A 21,829-nucleotide genomic window follows, 5' to 3' on the forward strand; every position below is an offset into this window, starting at 1 on the left:
AATGCAGTCTGCTGGGAAGGCTCTTTCAGAACCTGGGGGTGGGGGTGAGGCCGGGAGTCATCTAAGGGGTCTTCGGGAGCGAAAAGATGGGGCAGTCCTCCAGGCGGTGGTTTCTGAAAAGCCCTCAGTCCTGGTTCTTGGCTGCCTGATTCTGTGGTTGGGATGTTTTTGGCAGCTGTGGGAGTGTGAAACTGGGAGAGAGGGTTGAGGTGGTGAGCAAATAGGAAAAATATGTTCCCTGCCAACCCAGCGGTCAAGGCAAAATGCACAAATAGAGAGAGTGTGTGTGTCCCTGTGCCCGCATGTGCTGTCTGCGTGTCCTCTGGGTAAGTGGATGAGTGGGTGACATTTTTCCTAGGTGGGCCTGAGCGTGTAACAGCATTCAACTAACTTGGTTAGGGGAGGCAGAGGCAAGGGGGCTGGGAGGCTGAAAGGCAGTGAGGAGGGAGGGAAAGACACCGCTGGGGTTATAGGGGATCCTAGAGGGAGAAGTTTCAAAAGGGAGAGGTAAAAAAAGGCGCGGGAGGCTGTGAGCAAGGAAAAAGAAGAAGGAAGTGATGGAGAATGGGAGGCCTGCCCCAACCCCTTCCGGGAGGGCAGGCAGGGGCGGAGGCGAGCAGGGGACTGGGAGGGGCGGCGAGAGGCGCGAATGCGAACGAAAGGGCGCGGAGAGCCCCGGCGCGGAGCACGCGGGTAGGGCGAGGGGTCCCCTTTCGGGGGCCTTGGGGCTCCGAGCCCGGGCTGGCCCCTCGGGCTCCTCTGCGGGGAGGGCCGGCCGCAGGCTGGAGCGGGGTGCGGAGGCTGGCGGGGAGCGGCCCCCCGAGGCTTTCCTGGTAGAAGCTGATGCGAGGAAGGGCAGCGGGGACCATGTTTGCGAGTCCTAGGCGAGGGTCATGGGAGCTGTGGTATTTCTGGCAGTAGAATGGCCTGCCTCGTGACTAAACTAGCCCTGTGATCTTGGGCAAGTTCCTGAAATCTGCGGGAGTTTTTGTTTCATTGTCAATAAACTGAAGATAACACCAAGTTGGCAGCGGGAGTGTGTGTCTTCTGTGTAGGGCCTCCCTGCCCCTGCACCTGGTTGAGTTGCTGTCATTATTTTAGTGGACGGTATTCAGAATTCGAGCGCAGGAGCCTCCGCTTCTCCACCTGCTGCCGGGGAGCTATTGGGTAAGTCGTTTATCTCACCTGTGACTCCAGGTGGCAATTAAGATCTGCCTCTCTACTTACCACGTGGTTACTCAAATGCAGTGCCTAAGATAGTGTATTGGAGTATCTATTCCCCATATTTGCTGCCAGCGGCCATGATCACCCTGCCTCTTAATGCACCCCACAAATAACTCTAGTCCACCTTTGCCTTTCCCGCAGGCCTCCTCTTCCAGCAGCCTCTGTCTTTATTTTACAGGATCCAGAGAATCACCCGCTGACGGTTTTTGCCCAGGCCTGAAACAGAACCAGAGAGCTACGGGAAGGGAAGGGCTTGGCTTGCCAGAGGAATTTTCCAAGTGCTCAAACGCCAGGCTTACAGCGCCTGTGATCCGTCCAGGAGGACAAAGTGGGATTTGAAGATCCACTCCACCTCTGCTCATGGCGGGCCAGGGCCTGCCCCTGCACGTGGCCACACTGCTGACAGGGCTGCTGGAATGCCTGGGCTTTGCTGGCGTCCTCTTTGGCTGGCCTTCACTAGTGTTTGTCTTCAAGAATGAGGATTACTTTAAGGAGCTGTGTGGACAAGATGCTGGGCCGATTGGCAATGCCACAGGGCAGGCCGGTAAGGGCAGGGATGACTCTTCTAAGGAAGTTAAGTCTGGCTCCCAGGTGGTGGCAAGGAGCAGGAAGGACTCTGCCCCCTGCCCACCCCTCTTTCTATGATGAGAGGAAGGCTCAGCAGCCCTCAGCCCACTTGGTCTGGGAAGTGCCTGGAAGGGAGGCACCAGCTCCTGAGGGGTAATTAGGGGCAGCCACATTTCAACTGAGCTGAAGGGACGAGCTTCTGACTGACGAGCTGTCCGAGGTGGAGGGGGGAGCCCAGGCTGTGTGCTCATTTGGCAGGAAGGCTGGGATGCATGGGAGACCTTTGTTCTTCTCCAGACTGCAAAGCCCAGGATGAGAGGTTCTCACTCATCTTCACCCTGGGGTCCTTCATGAACAACTTCATGACATTCCCCACTGGCTACATCTTTGACCGGTTCAAGACCACCGTGGCACGCCTCATAGCCATGTAAGTCCGAAAGGCCCAGCCCAGGCAAAGGTGGGCGATAGGAATCCTTCAGGCTGCAGCCCAGCTTGGAGTGAAATCCAGGTCAGATGGCCCGGCCGCCCTGCCAGGCACCACACCTGCAGCTAGCTCCCAGCGGCTGTTAGGAACAGCCCCAGGCAGCGGGAATTTGTAGGCTCCCCACTTCACCACAGCCCCGCTTCCATTTCCTTACCTTTTTCCCTGCTCCGCCTGAATGTGGCTTCCCTATCACGTGCTGAACTGAGCCGGAGGCCAGGCTGACTTCCTGTAAGGGCTGGCTTAGAGCCAGGTTACAAAATTAGCAAAAACTAAAATTGCTCTTCTCTTCCTTCACCCCAACGATCCTTGTCCTCATCCCCTGCACAGCCTCACATCCAGGTTGCTCAGGCTTCATCCTCATCCTCCTCACCGCCTCCCTCCCCCATCACTCCCCAGGGGCTTAGCTAATAGGAAGTTTCCTTGGTATTGCCACTGGTGGAATTTCAGGTCCTTTCTGACTGGAGGGGAGGCAGTGGGGGTTTCCTGTGCAGATGAGTCAGAAGGTTCGGGACGTGATCTCACACACACAGTGTGTTGCTGCATCCTAATCTCGTGCTCTGTGGGCAGCCTCAGCGATAATCAGCGCCCTGCTGGGGACTGATACAGCTCAGAGCAGGTGCTCCCAGGGAGGCACATGTGAGATCAGCTGTCAGAGAGAGGAACGGGAGGGCTAGCTGGGCCTGCCTTTCTGGACATAGCCAGAGAGTAAAGCCAGTCCCTTACATTTTAAGCCTTTGGATGCAGAATGACTGTATCTCAGTCCTTCTTGGTCCTTGGCTCCCTGCTACCTCCCCTTTCCTCCCCTTCCTTTGTCCCCTCCCTCTTCTCGAGCCTTAGGACATTGCTTTTTTTTTTTTTTTTTTTTTTTTTTTTTTTTGACTCCATGCCTTACAAGACCCCTAAATGCTAAGGGAGCCTTATAACCTTGGGACTGTAATCCTGAAATCATAGCACTCTGAACTAGTCAGTCCAATCATTTCTTTTTATAGAAAAGGCTCCTGAGGCCCAGAGAAGGACAGCGCCTTGCCCAAGGTCACAGAGTGAGGAGGAGTTAGAACTCAAGGTCTTGATTTGCAGACCAGGCACTAACCTCTTTCTCCAAGGGGTTGGGCTATTGGGGCTTCCAGGTGGGAGGATCTTGGCTTTGCCCACTCTGTCCTGGCTAAGTCCCAAGCCAACCACGTCATCAGCTGAGCTCCTTGTCCAAGGCTGCCTATGCTAGCGTTGGGCCTCAGAATGAGCAAAATGCACTGTCCATGAGGTCAGGACCACATTTCAGTCTCATCGCGGCTTCTCACCTGGTTTTGAGCCTGGGGCTCAGAGGCATCAGTGCCCGTTGCATCCCAGGCTGAGGGTGCGGTCAAGTCCTACACTTGTGGGCTGGGTGAGCAGAATCACGTTTGTCTCCCAGGTTTCTCCTTTCTTGACAATATTCTCCTTTTCCTGGTCTGTGTTTCAGATTTTTCTACACCACCGCCACACTCATCATAGCCTTCACCTCTGCAGGTGAGTGCTGTCAGGTGGGTGGGAGGGATGCAAGCTCAGGGGCACCTGGTGGCTGGGGCAGGTGTGAGCAGAGAGCTATAGGCAAGACATACAGACCACATGGTTATTCAGAGATCTGTAGCTTGAAAGAATCCTGGAAGGATCTTGAGTTATTGCTGATCTGTGAAAACAGTTTAGTCTATTGAGAAAATGTGAAAAGCAAGGACAATGGAGAGGGATTACTTTATAGAGTAGAATTTATTCAAAACTTTACATCTGGCAGGGCGCAGTGGCTCACTCCTGGAATCCCAGCACTTTGGAAGGCTGAGGTGGGTGGATCATCTGAGGTCAGGAGTTCGAGACCAGCCTGGCCAACATGGTGAAATCCCTTCTCTACTAAAAAAAAAAAATACAAAAATTAGCTGGGCGGTGGTGCACGCCTGTAATCCCAGCTACTCAGGAGGATGAGGCAGGAGAATTGCTTGAACCCAGGAGGCAGAGGTTGCAGTGAGCCGAGATCACACCACTGCACTCCAGCCTGGGTGACAAAGTGAGACTCTATCAACAAACAAACCCTAAAAAACAAAACAACAAAAAACTTTTACATCTTATATGTGTTAGTTAAAATGTTCTCTTTCTTTTTAATGAAATGATTATATGAATGACCATTTTGAAAATATCCTTACTTAGCAGGGTAAAAGTTGACAACCCTATTGTACTCAAAATCTTTTTTTCAAATTTTACCAGTCTGTAAGTCTGGAATTCCAATCTGGTTTGTTCTCCACCACCCTTCCACCGACTACACAGAGGAGAAACTGAGGTCACAAAGGGACCCTTTGCAAAGACACGTCCATGGCCACAGAGAAAGCGAGTGGGAGGTGGGCCTGGTATGCAGGCCTCCTGATCCCTGACTCTTCTTTCTCTCATTGCCTTGGTTATGGTGGCCACGAGATGCCTCCCGAGGTTCCTCCCTAGTGTCGGACCTGTGGCTCAGTTTTTGGTTTAGGAGAGAAGAGTACATTACTCTTGTGTGTGTAAGCTCTGCTAAAGCCCACCAGCATCATGAGATTGTCTGCACTCACGCTGGGCAAACACAGAGACTGAGTGTCTTTGTCCACACAGATCTCACGAGATGGCCTGGCACCTCAAACCAAACATTTCAAACCACTCTCCTTATCAAACCAGCATCATCTACTCTAAAAGCCTGTAAATGATTTTTAAGCGACTGGATGTGGAGGTGGTGGCTGGGTAATATTTGACTCGTGCTTGCAAATTGTCTGAGCAACAATCTTCCTCTTCCTCCACAGTAGAGGGATTTTCGGTTTTGAAAAAAGCATTGAGCCCACAAGGACTGTATTGTGAAAGAAGCCTCCAACCTTTAGCAATAGGAGAGATGTACATTTTATACTGACAGAAATTGAATGGTAAATTGTGTGAATACTCTAAAATTGGCTCTTGGCAGTGCTTCTTAAGGTATAGCACGGTAGTTAAGAGGATGTTAGGGGCACACGCATACTACATCAACTACACTAACAAACATCAAATCACCTGACAGAACAGCTATTCCCTTTTTATGTCTCTTTCAGTCCTTCTGATTTCATGAAAGAATGTCTTGATGTGGGGCCAGTGTGATTTTAACACTGATGGAAAGAGCAGGTCTTAGGCTTTGAACATTCTAAGGGCAAATGCATCCAGCTACAATTGAATAACATTGTTTTCCTTTCATTGCATTTATTTTTACAGTTACTTCCTATTCATGACAAGCAATGCCAGTGTTTTCATCTACAGTAGTGAAATAAAGTGTCCTTTAAAAATAGATTTTTTTTGGGATAAGAGTGAGTCAACTTAAAACATTTTAGCAAATAATAAGACAGGCATAGGTTATGGCCAGAATAATGGTGGGCAGAAGTCTGGTTTGGGGAGGAATAATTTGTCAAGGGTTCCCCTCCCCCAGCTCTTGAGCTTTTCTGCTGTGGTCTCACACTTACCAGACCTGTTATAACCATTTGTTTGCATGTCAGTCTCTTTAAGCGCAAGGAGTATCTTTTATTCATCCTGTATTTCCAGTGCCAAGCACACTGCCTGGCACCAAGGAAGTGCTCAGAGTTTAGTGAACAAAGAAAAGACCATTGTCCTTTTCTCACTCAGTTCTCGTAGCACCTAAGCCGGAAGAGCAGGAACTGTTGTTCCCATTAAACAGATAAGATGACTGAGGCTCAAGGCCAATGCCATGAATTAGGGGATGGGCTTGAGGGTTGAGCCTGGCACCTGAGTCCAGGGTCCTCTTTTCCTAGAGTGTCAAGGATGAAAAGGAGAGGCAGCTTGTGGTTTACTGAGGGAAAAGAGAGGTGGCTTCACTTAGAGCTCTGCCTCTGTCTGTAAACTTCCTGGCCTGCCACAGACTGAGGACCCACTTTGGCTGGGAAGAAGGTGGCTCAGGAGACTTCCACAGAGATATCTGGGGAAACCTTGGCCAGTATCCTAAAAACCCTTGAAGGACGCTGGAATGCTGGCTCGAACTGGGGCCTGGACACTAGGATTGTTGGGAATTTGGAGCAGGTGGGAGCAGAGGTTGGGGCTCCATGTTTGGGTTGCACTATGACGCCATCCTGCTTCTGACTTTGATGGTCCAGGCTCAGCTGTGCTGCTCTTCCTGGCCATGCCAATGCTCACCATTGGGGGAATCCTGTTTCTCATCACCAACCTGCAGGTGGGAGTCTTCCCTGATCCCAGGCACTTGGCAGGGTGGAGGGAAGGTGGAGGGAAGGTGGAGGGAAGGTAAGACCCTTTTCTATAATTGGCTGCCTCAGATGGGGTTGGCTCAAGCTGAGGTGGAAGCTGTAGCGGTAGAAGGTGACTTTGGGTATAAGGAGGGCCTGCCACATGCTGGATCCTCAGGAAATATCTGTTTCATGAATAAATACGTGATCCAGGCTGGTCCTATCATCCGCAGATTGGGAACCTATTTGGCCAACACCGTTCGACCATCATCACTCTCTACAATGGAGCATTTGACTCTTCCTCGGCAGTCTTCCTTATTATTAAGGTAAATATAGCAACAGCCTACATTCATTGAGCACTTGTATATGCCAGGCGCTTGTCTTGTGAACCTTGCATTATTTCTCTCCATCAACTCGGTGAGGTATGTACTATGTTGCCCCCATTTTACAGACGAAGCATTTGAGTCTCCGAGGTTAAAAAGCTTTTAACAATGAAGGTTCTGCCGCTAGTAGCCATGATACTGGAACTCAAACCCAGGCTTGTTGGTTCTAGAGCCTGAGCTTGTAACCGCTAAGCCCCTTCTTCAGCCTTGCCCAAGCTTTTGTGGCAGTGGTCATGATGTGCTTGGGCCAATGTTGGGCAGAGTCTGGGGGCCCTTCAGAGTGGGGTGTTTGCTGCTGTGAGCTTCTAATTTGGACAAGAAGGTGGCAAGTGGCTAGTGGGTACAGCAGGGGCAGACACGGAGGCTTGTCCAGCTGTCCCAATGGCTGATGTTGAGGTTTCGGGGGATGAACTGTTGCCAAGGCTATTAGAGGTCAATCAACAACCATTCTGCCTTATTCATTGCGAATGGTTTTATCTGGGCAGTGACCTGCTTAGCCCAGGGGATGAATCCTGATTGATCAAAGCCAACCACGGCAATCTGTTTACCCCTTGCTAGTGATGGATGGAGGTCAGCATAGGATCCAGTCCTTTTTAATGAGATAAAGGGGGTGTGTATATTAGAAGACTCAAGGGGCTTTTCTTCCCTGACGGAGGGTGAAAGCAGAGTACAAATGAAGTCTTCCTCATTGAATGTTGCGGTGTGAGGATGTGATAGCTGGGGCTGTGGCAACCATGCTTCAATTATGAGACAACAAGCTGGAGTACTAAAGCTGGCACGCCACAGATGGCTGAGTGAAAGGAAGGGAAGAGTGTGGATCTCAAGCCACCCAACCTGGGACTTCTCTCTGGGCTTAGTGTTAGGCCAGAGGTAGTTGGCATTCCATGTCGGTTATGGGGGCAGAGAAGAGGATCTCTGGCAGTCACTACCCAGACATGAGTCTAGCTTAGTCCTATAAGCTTTGGAGGTTTGGAGAGTCATACAGAGACTGAGTCCCTGGGGGCACTCAAGCCTTTCTACTCCTGGCACAAGAGCCACTTTCCAGGCTCTTCCTCCTTCCCCTGGGTATGCCTCCCCTTCTTTCCTCTTTTTTTTTTTTTTTTTTTTTTTTGAGATGGAGTCTCACTTTGTCTCCCAGGCTAGAGTGCATTGGTGGGATCTTGGCTCACTGCAGCCTCTGTCTAGTGGGCTCAAGCAATTCTCCTGCCTCAGCCTCCTGAGTCACTGGGACCATAGGCTTGCCACCACACTTGGCTTATTTTTGTATTTTTAGTAGAGATGGGGTTTCGCCATGTTGGCCAGGCTGGTCTTGAACTCTTGACCTCAAGTAATCCACCTTCCTTGACCTCCCAAAGTGCTGAAATTACAGGCATGAACCACCATGCCCAACCTCTCTCCTGTCTGTCTAGAGTTGGAAGGGGAAAGGCAGCAGGAGTGGGAATTCTTAGTTTAATCTGACTTTGTTGCTGCTTACTCTGACAATTCATTGAGCAATTTACTGCACCTCTCTGGACCTCAATGTCACTCTCTGTAAAATGGGAGGAGGTTGGGCTAGGTCAGTGGTTTCAAACTGAGCATCGAGGAACTTAGGGATTCTCTTTGATGTCATGCCAGTCACCAAGGAGAATAAAGAGGGAGATGACTGGCAAGCTCCCCATTGATGTGTTTTGTAAGTTGAATTTTTGTGTAAAATTTCCTTTGAACAAAAGGCCTTTGCTGTTGTTGGGGGAAGAAAGGCACTGGCTCCACCGGCTGTGGGGAAGGGTCATATGAGGACTCCTCTACTGCCGGGTGTGTCTTGGAGTGGCGCCATATGTGTACCAGGTATCCCTAATCAGCTTCCAGGATGGTAGGTGATGGCTTGTACTCGGACTCCTTAGAAAACAGGGTTCCAGCTCCTGCCTCTTCTGCTGATGTTTTTTGTGTGTGATAAAACATGCATAACATAAATATTACTATCTTAACCTTTTTTTTTTTTTTTTTTTTTGAGACAGAGTCTCGCTCTGTTGCCCAGGCTGGAGTGCGGTGGCAGGATCTTGGCTCACTGCAACCTCTGCCTCCTGGCTTCAAGCGATTCTTCTGCCTCAACCAGCCGAGTAGCTGGGATTACAGGTGCATGCCACCATGCACTGCTAATTTTTGTATTTTCAGTAGAGATGGGGTTTCACCATGTTGGCCAGGCTGGTCTGGAACTCCTGGCCTTAAGTGATCTGCCTGCCTCAGCCTCCCAAAGTACTGGGATTACAGGCATGTAATCATGTAATCATGTAATCACACCCTCTCACCTCAGCCTCCCGAGTAGCTGGAATTACAGGCATGCACCACCACGCCCAGCTAATTTATCTATTTATTTTTAGTAGAGATGAGGTCTTGCTGTTACCCAGGCTGGTCTCAAGCTCCTGGACTCAAGCAATCCTCCTGTCTTGGTCTTCTGAAGCACTAGAATTACAGGCAGGAACCACTGAGCTCAGCCCTGCATAGTGCTCTTAAAGTTCATCCATGTTGTAGTGTATGTCAATTTCTTTCCTTTTTATTTTTTTTGGAGACAAGGTCATGCTTCATTGTCCAGGCTGGGGTGCAGTGGCCCAGTGATGGCTCACTGCAGCCTCAAACTTATGGGCTCAAGTAATCCTACCACTCAGCCTCCTGAGTAGCTGGGACTACAGGTGTGTGCCACCACACCCAGTAGAGAAGGGGTGATGTTGTCCAGGCTGGTCTTGAACTGGGCTCGAGTGGTCCTCCTGCCTCCCAAAGTGCTGGGATTATAGGTGTGAGCCAGCATGGTGGCCTCCTTCCTTTTTAAAGGCTGAATAATATTCCACTGTGTGTATAGATCACATTATGTTTAGCTGTTCATCTGCTGATGGACCTTTAGGTTGCTTCCATCCTTTGGCTATTGTGAATAGTGCTGCTGTGAACATGGCGTGACACTGACTTTTTCCTCCTCCTTCTGCAGCTTCTTTATGAAAAGGGCATCAGCCTCAAGGCCTCCTTCATCTTCCTCTCTGTCTGCAGTACCTGGCATGTAGCACGCACTTTCCTCCTGATGCCCCGGGGGCACATCCCATACCCACTGCCCCCCAACTACAGCTACGGGTAAGGACTATCTGGCGATTGTGGGCCAGAGCCCCTCATTGGCCCTAGGGTGGGATGGACAGGGCAAAGCAAACCTGTCACAGGAGAGGAGGAGGACTGGAGCAGTGCATCTGTTAGCTATTGCTGCATAACAAACGACCTCAAAACTCAGCAGCCTAAAACGTTCAGCATTTATCATTTTTCACAAGTCTGTGGGTAGCTGGCTAGTTCTACTGATCAGGGTCAGATGTAGATGATTTTGACAGGGCTCATTCATGCATCTGATCATTTGGAGGGTTACAAGGGGGCTGACTATGCTAGGATGGCCTCATTCAAATAGGTTTGGAGTGACAGGGATGCCTGGGTCACGTGGCTGTCATCCTCCAGCAAGCCAGCGTGGGCTCATTCACACCGTGATTTCAGGGTTCTGAAAGAGCGCAGAAACGCACAAGTGTTCTTGAGGTTTAGGCTTGGAATTGGCACAACCACTTCTGCTGCATTCTTTTGGCTGAAGCAGTTCACAAGGCTGGCCCAGATTCAGGGCATGGGGAAATAGAGCTGCAAAGTCTCATTCAAATGGGGGTAAATACAGAGGAGGTGAAAACATGTGATCATTTTTGCAGTCAGTTGCCACAAGGAGTAGAGGAAGGGTGCTCCTTTGCTGCTCACTTACTATTTGTCAGACCCCATGTGCTCTCTGATTTCATCCTCACAATAATCCTCTCAGATATCCTTATCTCCATTTTCTAAATGAGAAAAATGAGGCTCAGAAGGGTTAAGTCTGAGCCATCTTTCTGTTGCTAGGAAGAGGCAGAGCTGGGATTTGAACTCTGGCCTGCCCTGCTCTTTTCATACTTCCAGTGGTTCCCAAACTTTGCGGCATATTAGAGTCACTAGATTCACATAGAGATCTTAGAAAAGGAAGCCTGACTTTCACCTCCAGACATACTGATTTAATTGGTCTGGTCTGCAGCCTGGGCGTCAGGGTGGCTAAAAGGTGATTCCAAAGTGCGGTGAAATGTGGGATTCACTATACTGTTCCCTCCAGTCTGAGTCTCAGGTTCAGCTCACAGTCCTTGGCCTTGCTGGTGGGGCTTTTGTTTCCATAGCCTGTGCTCTGGGAATGGCACCATGAAGGAAGAGAAGGAAACAGCTGAGCATGAAAACGGGGAGCTACAGTCAAAGGAGGTCCTTTCAGCAAAGGAAGGTGAGCCCTGCTGACTAATCTCTCTCTCCTCCAGACCTGAGTCTCTCCTTGTGCCTTTCCTGGCCCCTCACCTCCAGAGCTCCCCCAGAGGCCCTGAATCAGGAAAGGCAGGACAGAGAAAGGACCTTAGGCATCTTTCCAACCCCCTCACTTAATGGAGGGTCCAGAGAGGGGGCAGGGCTTTTGTCTCTTTTCTGTCCCTCTTTTCTCTCTTTCACATCCCATCACTTTCCCCTACTTCCAGCCTGCCTTCCATGGGTTGCCCTCCCTTCCCCCAACTCCTCGGTTCTGCCCTCTTCTGTGATGCCATTGCACTAAGTCTGGTGCAATGTCCCCATTTCTCCAGGTCTCCTGGGTCTGTCCTCTCTTATTGTCTCAACTCTATCACTGCTTCCTTTCCTTCCTCTCTGTTCTGAGTCTTTGATTACACACATCACAAACCGCAGCTAGCTACAGTAGAAATAAGAACGGGGTGGGAGAGGAGATGGGAGATGCAGGTTGAAGGACATGAAGGAGCAGATGAGCAGGAGGAACAGGCCTAGAGATCTAATGCACAGCATGAAGACTCTAGGTCATCAAATTGCATTGTGTCTGGGACTTTGCTAAACAAGTAGATTTTAACTGCTCTTGCCACAAAACAGGTAGAAATGTGAGATGATGGATATGTTAATTTGCTTTACTATAGTAACCATCTTAGTAGCTATATGTATCCTATGACCTCATGTTGTATATCTTAAATATACACAATAAAATTGATTTTTTTTTTTTTTTTTACCATCTGACAGTTGGATCCAAAACACATATTTATTTATTTGTTTTAAAGAAAGAAGAATAGGGTTCTGGGAAGCTTCCAAAATCAAGGGAGGAAATTGAACTTGCCAGGATGTAGGACCTATTTTAGATTAGGTCCGTCCTAATCTAAACTTACGGCCGGTCTGCCTTGTTAGGAGGAACCATCTCATTGGTTAACCTTGAGAGAGGAACAGAACCCTGAATTCACGGTGCCATCTGGATCATGAAGATTAAGGTAGAGGAAGATTTCCTAAGGAAACTCAGGATACTGGTACCAAAAGAGAGGGAGGCACTGAGGAGCAGGTTAGAACAGTGTCCACGCTCATCCTCGTCTTCCTTCTGACTTTCTCCTCTCCTTGTCATTCCTTTCACCTTTCTGGCTGAGAAAGATCAGGAAGGTATTACTGCAAGAAGTGTCATTGACCAGGCTGTGAGAGACAGATCGGATTTCAATAGAGAAGAACACAGAGGGTCATCCAAGGTGGTAGGGCCAGCATGACAAAGCAGGGAGGTGGGGATGTGTGAGTCTGAGGCAGGCGCAGAGCATGCCGGGTGAGTTATGGGAGCCAAGGGTAGAAGGTGGGCCTGGACCTGAAATGTTCCACTGAAGCCTCCACCCTCCCCATCCTACCTGTCCACTTTCCTCGCAATTCACGCCCAGATCCTCCTCTCCCCGTTAGAGACCCCAGGGAAAGGGCAGAAGCAGGAACCCCGCTCCTTCTGGAGCTACGCTTTGTCTCGGCGCTTTGCCTGGCACCTGGTGTGGCTGTCTGTGATACAGTTGTGGCACTACCTCTTCATTGGCACTCTCAACTCCTTGCTGACCAACATGGCCGGTGGGGACGTGGCACGAGGTATGCGGTGGGGCTGGGAGGTAGCCCATCTGCACATCCCAGCTAGGAACACAGAGCCTCCCAGCAGGGCTGTACACACCAGAGGAGGGTCTGATGGTGTGGGGAGGAGGGACGTGCAGACAAGAGCAAGGTGGGAGAGTCCCTGCCTGGAAGGGAGTTTTGGAAACTTCTCATCAACCAACCTCTCTCTTCCCTCTGTAGTCAGCACCTACACAAATGCCTTTGCCTTCACTCAGTTCGGAGTGCTGTGTGCTCCCTGGAATGGCCTGCTCATGGACCGGCTTAAACAGAAGTACCAGAAGGAAGCAAGAAAGACAGGTGAGATGCGGGGGAGGGCAGGGCTGGTCAGAGAACCAGGAAGGGAGTCTTCATTTACCCCATGACGTCTTCTCTCTCTCTTTCTCTCTTTTTTTTTTTTTTTTTTTTGAGATAGGGTCTCACTCTGTTGCCCAGGTTGGAGTGCAGTGGTGTGATCTTGGATCACTGCAGGCTGCGCCTCCTGGGTTCAAGAGATTCTCCTGTCTCAGCTCCCCGAGTAGCTGGGATTACAGGCGTGTGCCACCATCCCCTACTAATTTTTGTCTTTTTAGTAGAGATGGGGTTTCACCATGTCAGGCTGGTCTTGAACTTCTGACCTCAGGTGATCTGCCCACCTCAGCCTCCCAAAGTGCTGGGATTACAGGCGTGAAGCACCATGCTCAGTCTTCTTTTGTGTTCTTAACCCTGTCTGGTTACACTCATTGATTCATTAAAACACTAGTCACTGAGTGACAGTTATGTGTCAGCCATGGTGCCAGATACCAGGAATTCAACAGCGGACAAGACAGTTGTGTTCTTTTTCTCAAGGTGTTCTCAGTCTAGAGGGTGGAGAAAGGCAGATAGGCAGTTACAATCCATGAAGCAAGCCCACAGGGGGCTATGGGGGCACAAAGAAGGGCACATAATCTATTCTGGGTGAGGATGGGATTGGTGCCAGGGAAGGCTTCCTGGAGGAGGTGGCATCTAAACCAAGACCTGAAGGATGAGTAAGAAGGGAGGAGATGAAGAAGTGGGGCCTTGGAGAGTGGCCCAGGAGCACAGTGGGGTCGAAATGGTGAATGACAGAGTGAAACACTGAGGGATCTGGGCAGGTGAATCAGGCTGGCGAGGACACAGAGCACTGGGGAATCTTAGGGAAGTGGCTGGAGAGAGAGAGGTAAGAAGGGGTCAGGCTGTTTACCACATCAGGGAGTTTTGGCCTGGTCCTTGGACATGGTTGGAGGAGTAGAGATATGCTGAGGTATTTTAACCTGCTGGGGCAGGAGGGACAAAAGTAGACCAACATTTTACATACTTATTTCATCTATCCCTTCTCCCACCCCATGCACCTGCTTCTCCCACACCTGCTAGAGTTTTCAAAGCAAATCTTAGACATCATATCATTTCATCTGTAAATATTTCTCTATACCCATAAATGTTTCTCTAACATATAAGGCCTCTTTTACTTAAACATCCCCATAAAATCATGGCCACACCTAAAAAAACCAATAATTTCTCATATCACCTACTGTGCAGTCACTGTTCAAATTCCTTCAATCATTTCAAATACATCTTTTTACATTTGGTTTGTTCAAATTAGGATCCATGCCTGGTCCATGCAGTGTATTTGGTTGCTGTGTCTTCTATAGCTTTTAAAATCTAGAAGAGTCTTCCCCGCTTTTCTTATTTATTTGTTGAAGAAACTGGGCCATTTCCCCATATTTTGGATTTGGCATTGTTTTAATGTGTTATTTAAAAGTATTCCTTTCCTTGGGTATTTCCTGTAAACAGTGGGATTAGAAGCTTGGAGGAAACACAGTTTAATTGTTTGGGTTTTTTTTTTTTTTTTTTTTTTTTTGCATGAATAACTCAGAGGTAGAGCTGTGGGTTTCCTCTGGTCTCCCATCAGCAGGCCCTGGTGTCTGTTGTCTTGTTGCTGTGTTAAGATTGATCAACTGGTTTAGACATTGCCAGTCTGATCTATCCGCTGTAAAGTTTCCCATCAACCATATACTTAGTGATTTTAGCAGCCATTAATGATCAATGCCTAGGCCCATTATTTTATTAGGATTACAAAAGGATGATTTTCTTTTCTTTCTTCTTTTTTGAGACAGAGTCTCACTCTGTTGCCCAGGCTGGAGTGCAGTGGCACAATCTTGGCCTACTGCAACCTCCGCCTTCCAGGTTCAAGCGATTCTCCTGCCTCCGCCTCCCGAGTAGCTGGCTTTAGAGGCACCCACCACCTGGCTAATTTTTGTTTTTTTTTTTTGTCTTTTTATTTTTTGAGACGGAGTCTCGCTCTGTCGCCCAGGCTGGAGTGCAGTGGCCGGATCTCAGCTCACTGCAAGCTCCGCCTCCTGGGTTCACGCCATTCTCCGGCCTCAGCCTCCCGAGTAGCTGGGACTACAGGCGCCCACCACCTCACCCGGCTAGATTTTTGTATTTTTTAGTAGAGACTGGGGTTTCACCATGTTAGCCAGAATGGTCTCGATCTCCTGACCTCGTGATCCACCCGTCTCGGCCTCCCAAAGTGCTGGGATTACAGGCTTGAGCCACCGCGCCCGGCCCAATTTTTGTATTTTTAATAGAGATGGGGTTTCACCATGTTGGCCACGCTGGTCTCGAACTCCTGACCTCAGGTGATCCACCCGCCTCGGCCTCCCAAAGTGCTGAGATTACAGCCACTGCTCCTGGCCAAAAGGATGATTTTCTATTTCTATCTTCTGCTTTTAATCACTAGAATTCTTTTAGAAAGAAAAACATTCTTTACTATTTTGTTACCTAGAAATAAATGCTTGGTTTACATGTTTATTTACCAGTCCGAAATAATGAATTGGTACCCTAGTGACCTCCAGACATGGCTACTAATTTTTTTAAATAAAATTTCATTTTAAAATATATTTGACATGTTTCAATCTGTTCTGTCATGATTCTTCTTGATGCTCAAATTGTCTCACCTTTGGCCGTTGAAAACTTTACCAACCCAGAATCTGTGTCTTTTAGACAAAATCATATTATTTCTAGACAGTATCCTTACTTTCTAGCACAATTAAATGTTCAGGTCCATTTCACTAGGTGTGTTTCCTGCCCCAGACCTGAAATCGTCGTTTTTTCCCAACTAACCCTGGGTTTCTTTAATTGGAAATGGTATTTAGAGGCTACAGTCTGGATGCCAAGGTTTCTTATTGCTCCTGCGTTGTCACTGCTTTTGTGCTTTGGATAGAGTTAACATGTATATAATTTTTGATAAGAAAAATATCATAAATACTTAATACTGATATTTTATTCGAATTTTTATTTCCTTGATTTTACATTTGCAGCCCTTTCTCTTCCTCTGATAATCTTGGTTCCTAACATATGCATATATACACGTACATACACATATATAGTATTTTAAATATAATTACTGGTTTTAGCAATATTGATGTTACTTGATAACAGTACAATTGCTAAATACTGTTGCTACTTCTTTCTTTCCTTTTTTCTGTCCTTTCTTATTCCTTTCTCATCCTTAGGATATATCCCATGAGAGATGTACAGTCAAGTTGCCATATTTTCTTTTTTATTTTTAGGGATGAGGTCTCACTCTGTTGCCCAGGCTGTAGTACTGTGGTACGATCACGACTCACTGCAGCCTCAACCTCCTCGGCTCAAGTGATCCTCTCCCTTCAGCCTCCCAAGTAGCTTGGACTACAGGCGTGCATTACCATGTCTGGCTAATTTAATTTTTTTTTTTTTTTTTTTGTAGAGAAAGGGTCTGTGTTGCCCAGGCTAATGTCGACCTCCTGGGCTCAAGCTTGCCCTGACCTCCCAAAGTGTTGGGATTGTAGGTGTGAGCCACCACACTGGGCCAAATTACTGTATTTTAAGGATTACCAGCTTGGTATAGAGTTATGTTCATTGGTTTCATTTTATTTTATTTTGTTTCCGATTTTTTAGATTGTTTTACTTGTTTTCTTCCTATTATTATTTAATTGTATTTGTAAAACATTTACATATCAGACATTTACATTTTCCCAAAGCTAAAACTGTGAAACAAGATATATTCAAAAAAGTTTAGTTTCCCTCTCTGTTTCTTGTACCCCTTTTCCTCTTCTTTAGGTAACCATTTTTATGTTTTTTAATATAAACATTGTGTAGGTGTATATACATGTATTAGTTTTCATGCTGCTGCTACAGACATATCTGAGACTGCGAAGAAAAGGAGGTTTAATTGGACTTACAGTTCCACATAGCTGGGGAGGCCTCAGAATCATGGCAGGAGGTGAAAGGCACTTCTTACATGGTGGTGGCGAGATAAAATGAGGAAGAATCAAAAGCAGGAACCCCTGATAAACCCATCAGATCTCGTGAGCTTTATTCACTATCACAACAATAGCATGGGAAAGACTGGCCCCCATGATTCAATTACCTCCCCAACCCAGGTCCCACCCATAATAGGTAGGAATTCTGGGAGATGCAATTCAAGGTGAGATTTGGGTGGGGACACAGCCAAACCATATCAATACGTCTCCCTCTCTTTTAGATAATAGGTAGTATACTGTACACACTATTCCGCAGGGTTGTTTTGTTTTGTTTTTTTTTTTGGTGTAGCTCTATCCTGAGGGTGCTGTGTAGCAGGGACCTCTCCTCATGCCTTTTAACCACTGCCTGGGTCTCCATTATATGGCTGCAACCTAGTTGCTGCAGCGTTCCCGTACTGACGGCTATTTGGATTGTTTCCAGCCTTTTGCTATTACCAGTAGTGTTACAAAGAGGATCTGGCCACATGTTCAGGGCGGGGAGGGGCAGATGTGTGTAGCCTGTAAGGAGGGCATTGCAGTAATCCATGACTGAGTTAATGGTGGTTTAAAGCTAGGACAAGTCAGTGGGGTTGCAGAGGAGTAGGCACATTTGAATGGTATGTAGGAGGTGAATGATCAGCATCATTGATGAATTTGAGGTGGGGCCTGTGGGGAAGGGATTCGAGGATGACTCCCAGGTTTCTGTTGGGGCAGTGAATGGATAGTGGCTCCTCCCCCTTTTCCAGTCTTCCTTGGCCCTTCCCTGACTTCTGTTGGGTTGGCCTACAGAGACCCTCTTTTTCCTCTCTGTTCGCCCAGGTTCCTCCACCTTGGCAGTGGCTCTCTGCTCGACGGTGCCTTCGCTGGCCCTGACATCCCTGCTGTGCCTGGGCTTCGCCCTCTGTGCCTCAGTCCCCGTCCTCCCTCTCCAGTATCTCACCTTCATCCTGCAAGTGATCAGCCGCTCCTTCCTCTATGGGAGCAACGCGGCCTTCCTCACCATTGCGTAAGTGGCCTTGGGGCGGGCTCTTATGCAATGGGACACACTGGGGCAAAGAGAAGCTGGAGGTAAATAAGTTGGGATGTGAGGCTGGGCCTGGAAGCAGTCAGGTGTGGGAGACTGGGTTTGGGGGCAGGTGTGGAGGGGGTGAGACCAGAGGCGGTGGGAAGGATAGAACATTCATGCACTTGAGCCTTTACATCTGCGGTGCCCTCTCCCTCTGTTTTCTACTTGGTGAACTTGTATTCATCCTCTGAGGCCCACTTCTGTTCCAGTTCTCCAGGGAAGAGATGGAAAAGTGTCTTCCCTTCTTTGTGTCCTTAGTACTCTAGTCTTACTTCCTTTGCTAGTACGTGCATTGTCTGGCATGCCTGTCTTTTCTTCCCTGGTGTAGCCTGCATGAGGGTCCTCTCTGTTTGTCCAGGGCCCCGCATGTGCCTTCTCTGGGTTCTATGGGTCAAATGTCTGAGCAGAGGTGAAGAGGGAAAGGCCAGACAGGTGTGGGTGGAGGGCAGGCCTAGGACAGGGGAGCTGGGAACAAGCAGCTGACAGAGGCCCCTGAAGCCAGGCTCCTGCTTGGAGGGAGGGTCCCTGAAGCTCACTGGAACTCCTCTGGTTTCTCTCCCCAGTTTCCCTTCGGAGCACTTTGGCAAGCTCTTTGGGCTGGTGATGGCCTTGTCAGCTGTGGTGTCTCTGCTCCAGTTCCCCATCTTCACGCTCATCAAAGGCCCCCTTCAGAATGACCCATTTTACGTGAGTACTGGGAGGATGGGCATCCCTGGCAGGAGGCCTTGGCCTTAGGCCTTGGCTGCCCCAAATCTGGCTGTGATGGCCTGGGTATGTAGCGTGGCGCAGCTTCCCAAAGAGTGTGTTATTCAAATATTTGGGGCAAAAGTATTTTTGTGTGTGAGGAAACAGACATTCTGGACTAGGGTGGAAATTCTCACAAAACTTCAAGCAAAATCCTGAGACCTCAAAGGTGTTGCCTGCCTGTGGTGAGTGTGGGCCCACCCTGGCCTCTCCCCTAGGCCCACGCAGGGTTTCCACAGTTGGCCCCAGGGACAGGAGCTCTGTGCTTTCACCTCTGTGTCCTTACACTTGGAGGGATGCTCTGAGGTCCTGCTCTAGGAAGTGGGCATGACTCTCCTGCTCTTTGCAGAAACTGAGGCTCAAAGAGGTTACTTATGTGTTCAGAGGCACTGGCTAAGGAGCAAAAGTCTTTCAACCTTGAATTCTGTATTTTGACCACGGCACAGCTCTTATTTGCCTCATTTTTTTAAAAAAGAGCAGCAAACTGTAGAATAGGAGTTTAAGTCCATCATTGGAGAAAAGAAAGACTAAATGTTTTTTGTTTTTGTTTTGGGGACAGGGTCTTGCTTTGTCACCCAGGCTGGAGTGCAGTGGCACAATCTCGGCTCACTGCAGCCTCGATCTCCTGGGCTCAAGTGATCCTCTTGTCTCAGCCTCCTGAGTAGCTGACACTGCAGGCATGTGCCACCATGCCCAGCTTTTTATTTTATTTTATTTTTTATTTTTTTGATAGACACTGGGGTTTCGCTATGTTGCCTGGGCTGGTTTTGAATTCCCGGCCTCAAGCGATCCACCCGCCTCTGCCTTCCAAATTGCCGTGATTACAGGCGTCAACCACTGTGCGTGGCCAAAAGACTAAACTTGAAATCTGAGGCGAATGACTTGATTGTGACATCAGATGACCAAGTAATCAGATATGTATTCTAGCTGGTGCCTCTACCAGCTTCACATGTGACCGTGAACATGACATTGAATGCTCGCTAGGCGTCTGTTTCTTTACCTGTGAAATGGGCTTAATATTCCTCCCCTTCCCCACCCCGTAGTGCAGAATGAAAAGTAACTGAAAATCCTTCCTCCAGGGCACCATAGTGTCTGGGTGAAAAGTAGAATATAAACTCGGTAGACTTCTGGTCCCTTCATTGGTCATGGAATGGATCAGTGCTTCCTTCATTGAGCAACAGTTCTGTTGTTCAGAATCCCTGGATTTCACCTCACTTCTGCTCTCCCTGCAGGTAAATGTGATGTTCATGCTTGCCATTCTTCTGACATTCGTCCACCCCTTTCTGGTATACCGGGAATGCCGCACTTGGAAAGAAACTCCCTCTGCAATTGCATAGTTCAGAAGCCCTCACTTTTCAGCCCTGAGGATGGTTTTGTTCATCTTTCTCCACCTTTGAGGACCTCGTGTCCCAAAAGACTGCCTATCCCAGCAAACACACACACACACATACACACACACACACACACGCAAAGACATATTTAACTGTTAACAAGGACGTTTGAGCAGCAAGAAAAGAATCTCAGTTGCCAAGCAGATTGATATTGCACAGACTCAAAGCAAAGGCATGTGGAACTTCTTTATTTCAAAACAGGAGTGTCTCCTTGCACTTAGCCTTGGTGACTCCAGGGGAGATGACACGGGGGAGGAAGTGTGTCACCTACTTCTTTATGCCTGTTTGGCTCTGAAGCCCATGTGTGCCTGGATCCTCTGCCACGGGTTAAATTTTCAGGTGAAGAGTGAGGTTGTCCTGGCCTCAGCTATACTTCCCAGCTCTCCCTCAAGAGTGCAGCCTTGGCTACAGAACTCACAGCTCTGGGAAAAAGAGGAGCAGACAGGGTTGCCTGGGCCCAGTCTCAGCCCAGCCACTGATGCTGGATGACCTTGGCCTGACCCTGGTCTGGTCTCAGAATCACTTTTCCCATCTGTAAAATTGAGATGAGTTTTGGTGTTGAAGGTTCTTCCTGGAGCAGATGTCCTAGAAGGTTTTAGGGACAGTGACAGAGTCAGGCCACTGCAAGGGCCATGGGAGCCAGCTGACCTGCTTGACCGAAGGATTTCTGACAAACTATCTTTGGGGATGTTTTCCTCTTCAAGAAGGGATATAAGTTATTTACTTTGGGCATTTAAAAGAAAATTTCTCTGGGGAATAATTTTATAGAAAAATAAAACTTCTGTGTCTAAGGCAACTACTGTTTGCATCTCTCTAGGCTTTGGGGCTGGGGTGTGTGTGTGTGTGTGTGTGTGTGTGTGTATGTGTGTGTTTCTGAGGAGGCCCTACCCTGGCATGAGAAGAGCGTAGGGAATCTGGCTACACATCCTAGTGTGGCAGCTGGGCCCAGAGGTGGGGCGAGAACCCTGTCTATGATTCACCCCGCTGGTCCTGGCACATGGGCCCAGAGACTTCCTCCTCCAGGAACCCCTCTGCTTCCTCTTCCTCTCCACATCCTTAACCTTCAGCAGAACCCTACCCCTCACTCCGCATCCCCAGCTAGAGCACTGGATGGAATCAGAAAGTCCTAGTTTGAGTTTCAACTCTGCCCCTCAGCAGCTGGGCAAGCCCCTTAATCAGTCTGAGACACTAGTTCCCCACTTGCAAAGTACAGGTAATCATTTTTATCTCTGACCATGATGGTGAGAGTGTAAAGTCATTTCGACTGCCTAGCACGTGGTGGGAGCACATGAGGGTTTGCTCCTGTGTTTACTCATGACCCTCAGGGAGGACGGAGGCAAAGAGGGAGAAGTTGAGGGTGCAGGAGGAGAGATGGCAGGTGGGTGGGATGGGAGAATCTGGGGCACACCAGCTGTCTCATTCCCACCTTGTTAGCAGAGGGATTAGGGAAGAACGGTGGGAGGCGCAGGGATGGGGGTGGAAGGCAGGGGGCTGGCAGGCAGGTTCATCCATCCATTCATTCAATAAATGTTTATC

The 21,829-nt window shown here is 48.7% G+C and overlaps 1 protein-coding gene across 7 annotated transcripts in view; it reads left to right on the top strand.

Annotated features, from left to right (window-relative positions):
• Window positions 1-21,089, top strand: part of LOC105496055 (solute carrier family 43 member 3) — a 71,618-nt gene extending 50,529 nt beyond the window's left edge. Inside the window, exons 1-14 of one of the 7 annotated variants that reach the window (XM_011766091.3) lie at window positions 241-326; window positions 1,102-1,167; window positions 1,403-1,768; window positions 2,089-2,218; window positions 3,735-3,781; window positions 6,394-6,470; window positions 6,714-6,806; window positions 9,820-9,959; window positions 11,048-11,145; window positions 12,618-12,791; window positions 12,993-13,109; window positions 17,912-18,098; window positions 18,722-18,845; window positions 20,135-21,089. In XM_011766091.3, coding sequence (XP_011764393.1) covers window positions 1,585-1,768; window positions 2,089-2,218; window positions 3,735-3,781; window positions 6,394-6,470; window positions 6,714-6,806; window positions 9,820-9,959; window positions 11,048-11,145; window positions 12,618-12,791; window positions 12,993-13,109; window positions 17,912-18,098; window positions 18,722-18,845; window positions 20,135-20,239 — 1,476 coding nt within the window. In that variant the 5' untranslated portion in view covers window positions 241-326; window positions 1,102-1,167; window positions 1,403-1,584 and the 3' untranslated portion in view covers window positions 20,240-21,089. Of the gene's footprint in view, window positions 1-240; window positions 327-606; window positions 694-810; window positions 1,168-1,402; window positions 1,769-2,088; window positions 2,219-3,734; window positions 3,782-6,393; window positions 6,471-6,713; window positions 6,807-9,819; window positions 9,960-11,047; window positions 11,146-12,617; window positions 12,792-12,992; window positions 13,110-17,911; window positions 18,099-18,721; window positions 18,846-20,134 lie in introns of those variants that run through there. The other 6 variants (XM_011766090.2, XM_071074588.1, XM_011766092.2 and 3 more) reach the window with 6 other exon arrangements.
• Window positions 21,090-21,829: the final 740 nt, after the last annotated feature.

The sequence above is a fragment of the Macaca nemestrina genome, chromosome 12, assembly GCF_043159975.1.
Source record: "Macaca nemestrina isolate mMacNem1 chromosome 12, mMacNem.hap1, whole genome shotgun sequence".
Taxonomy (NCBI): Eukaryota; Metazoa; Chordata; class Mammalia; order Primates; family Cercopithecidae; genus Macaca; species Macaca nemestrina.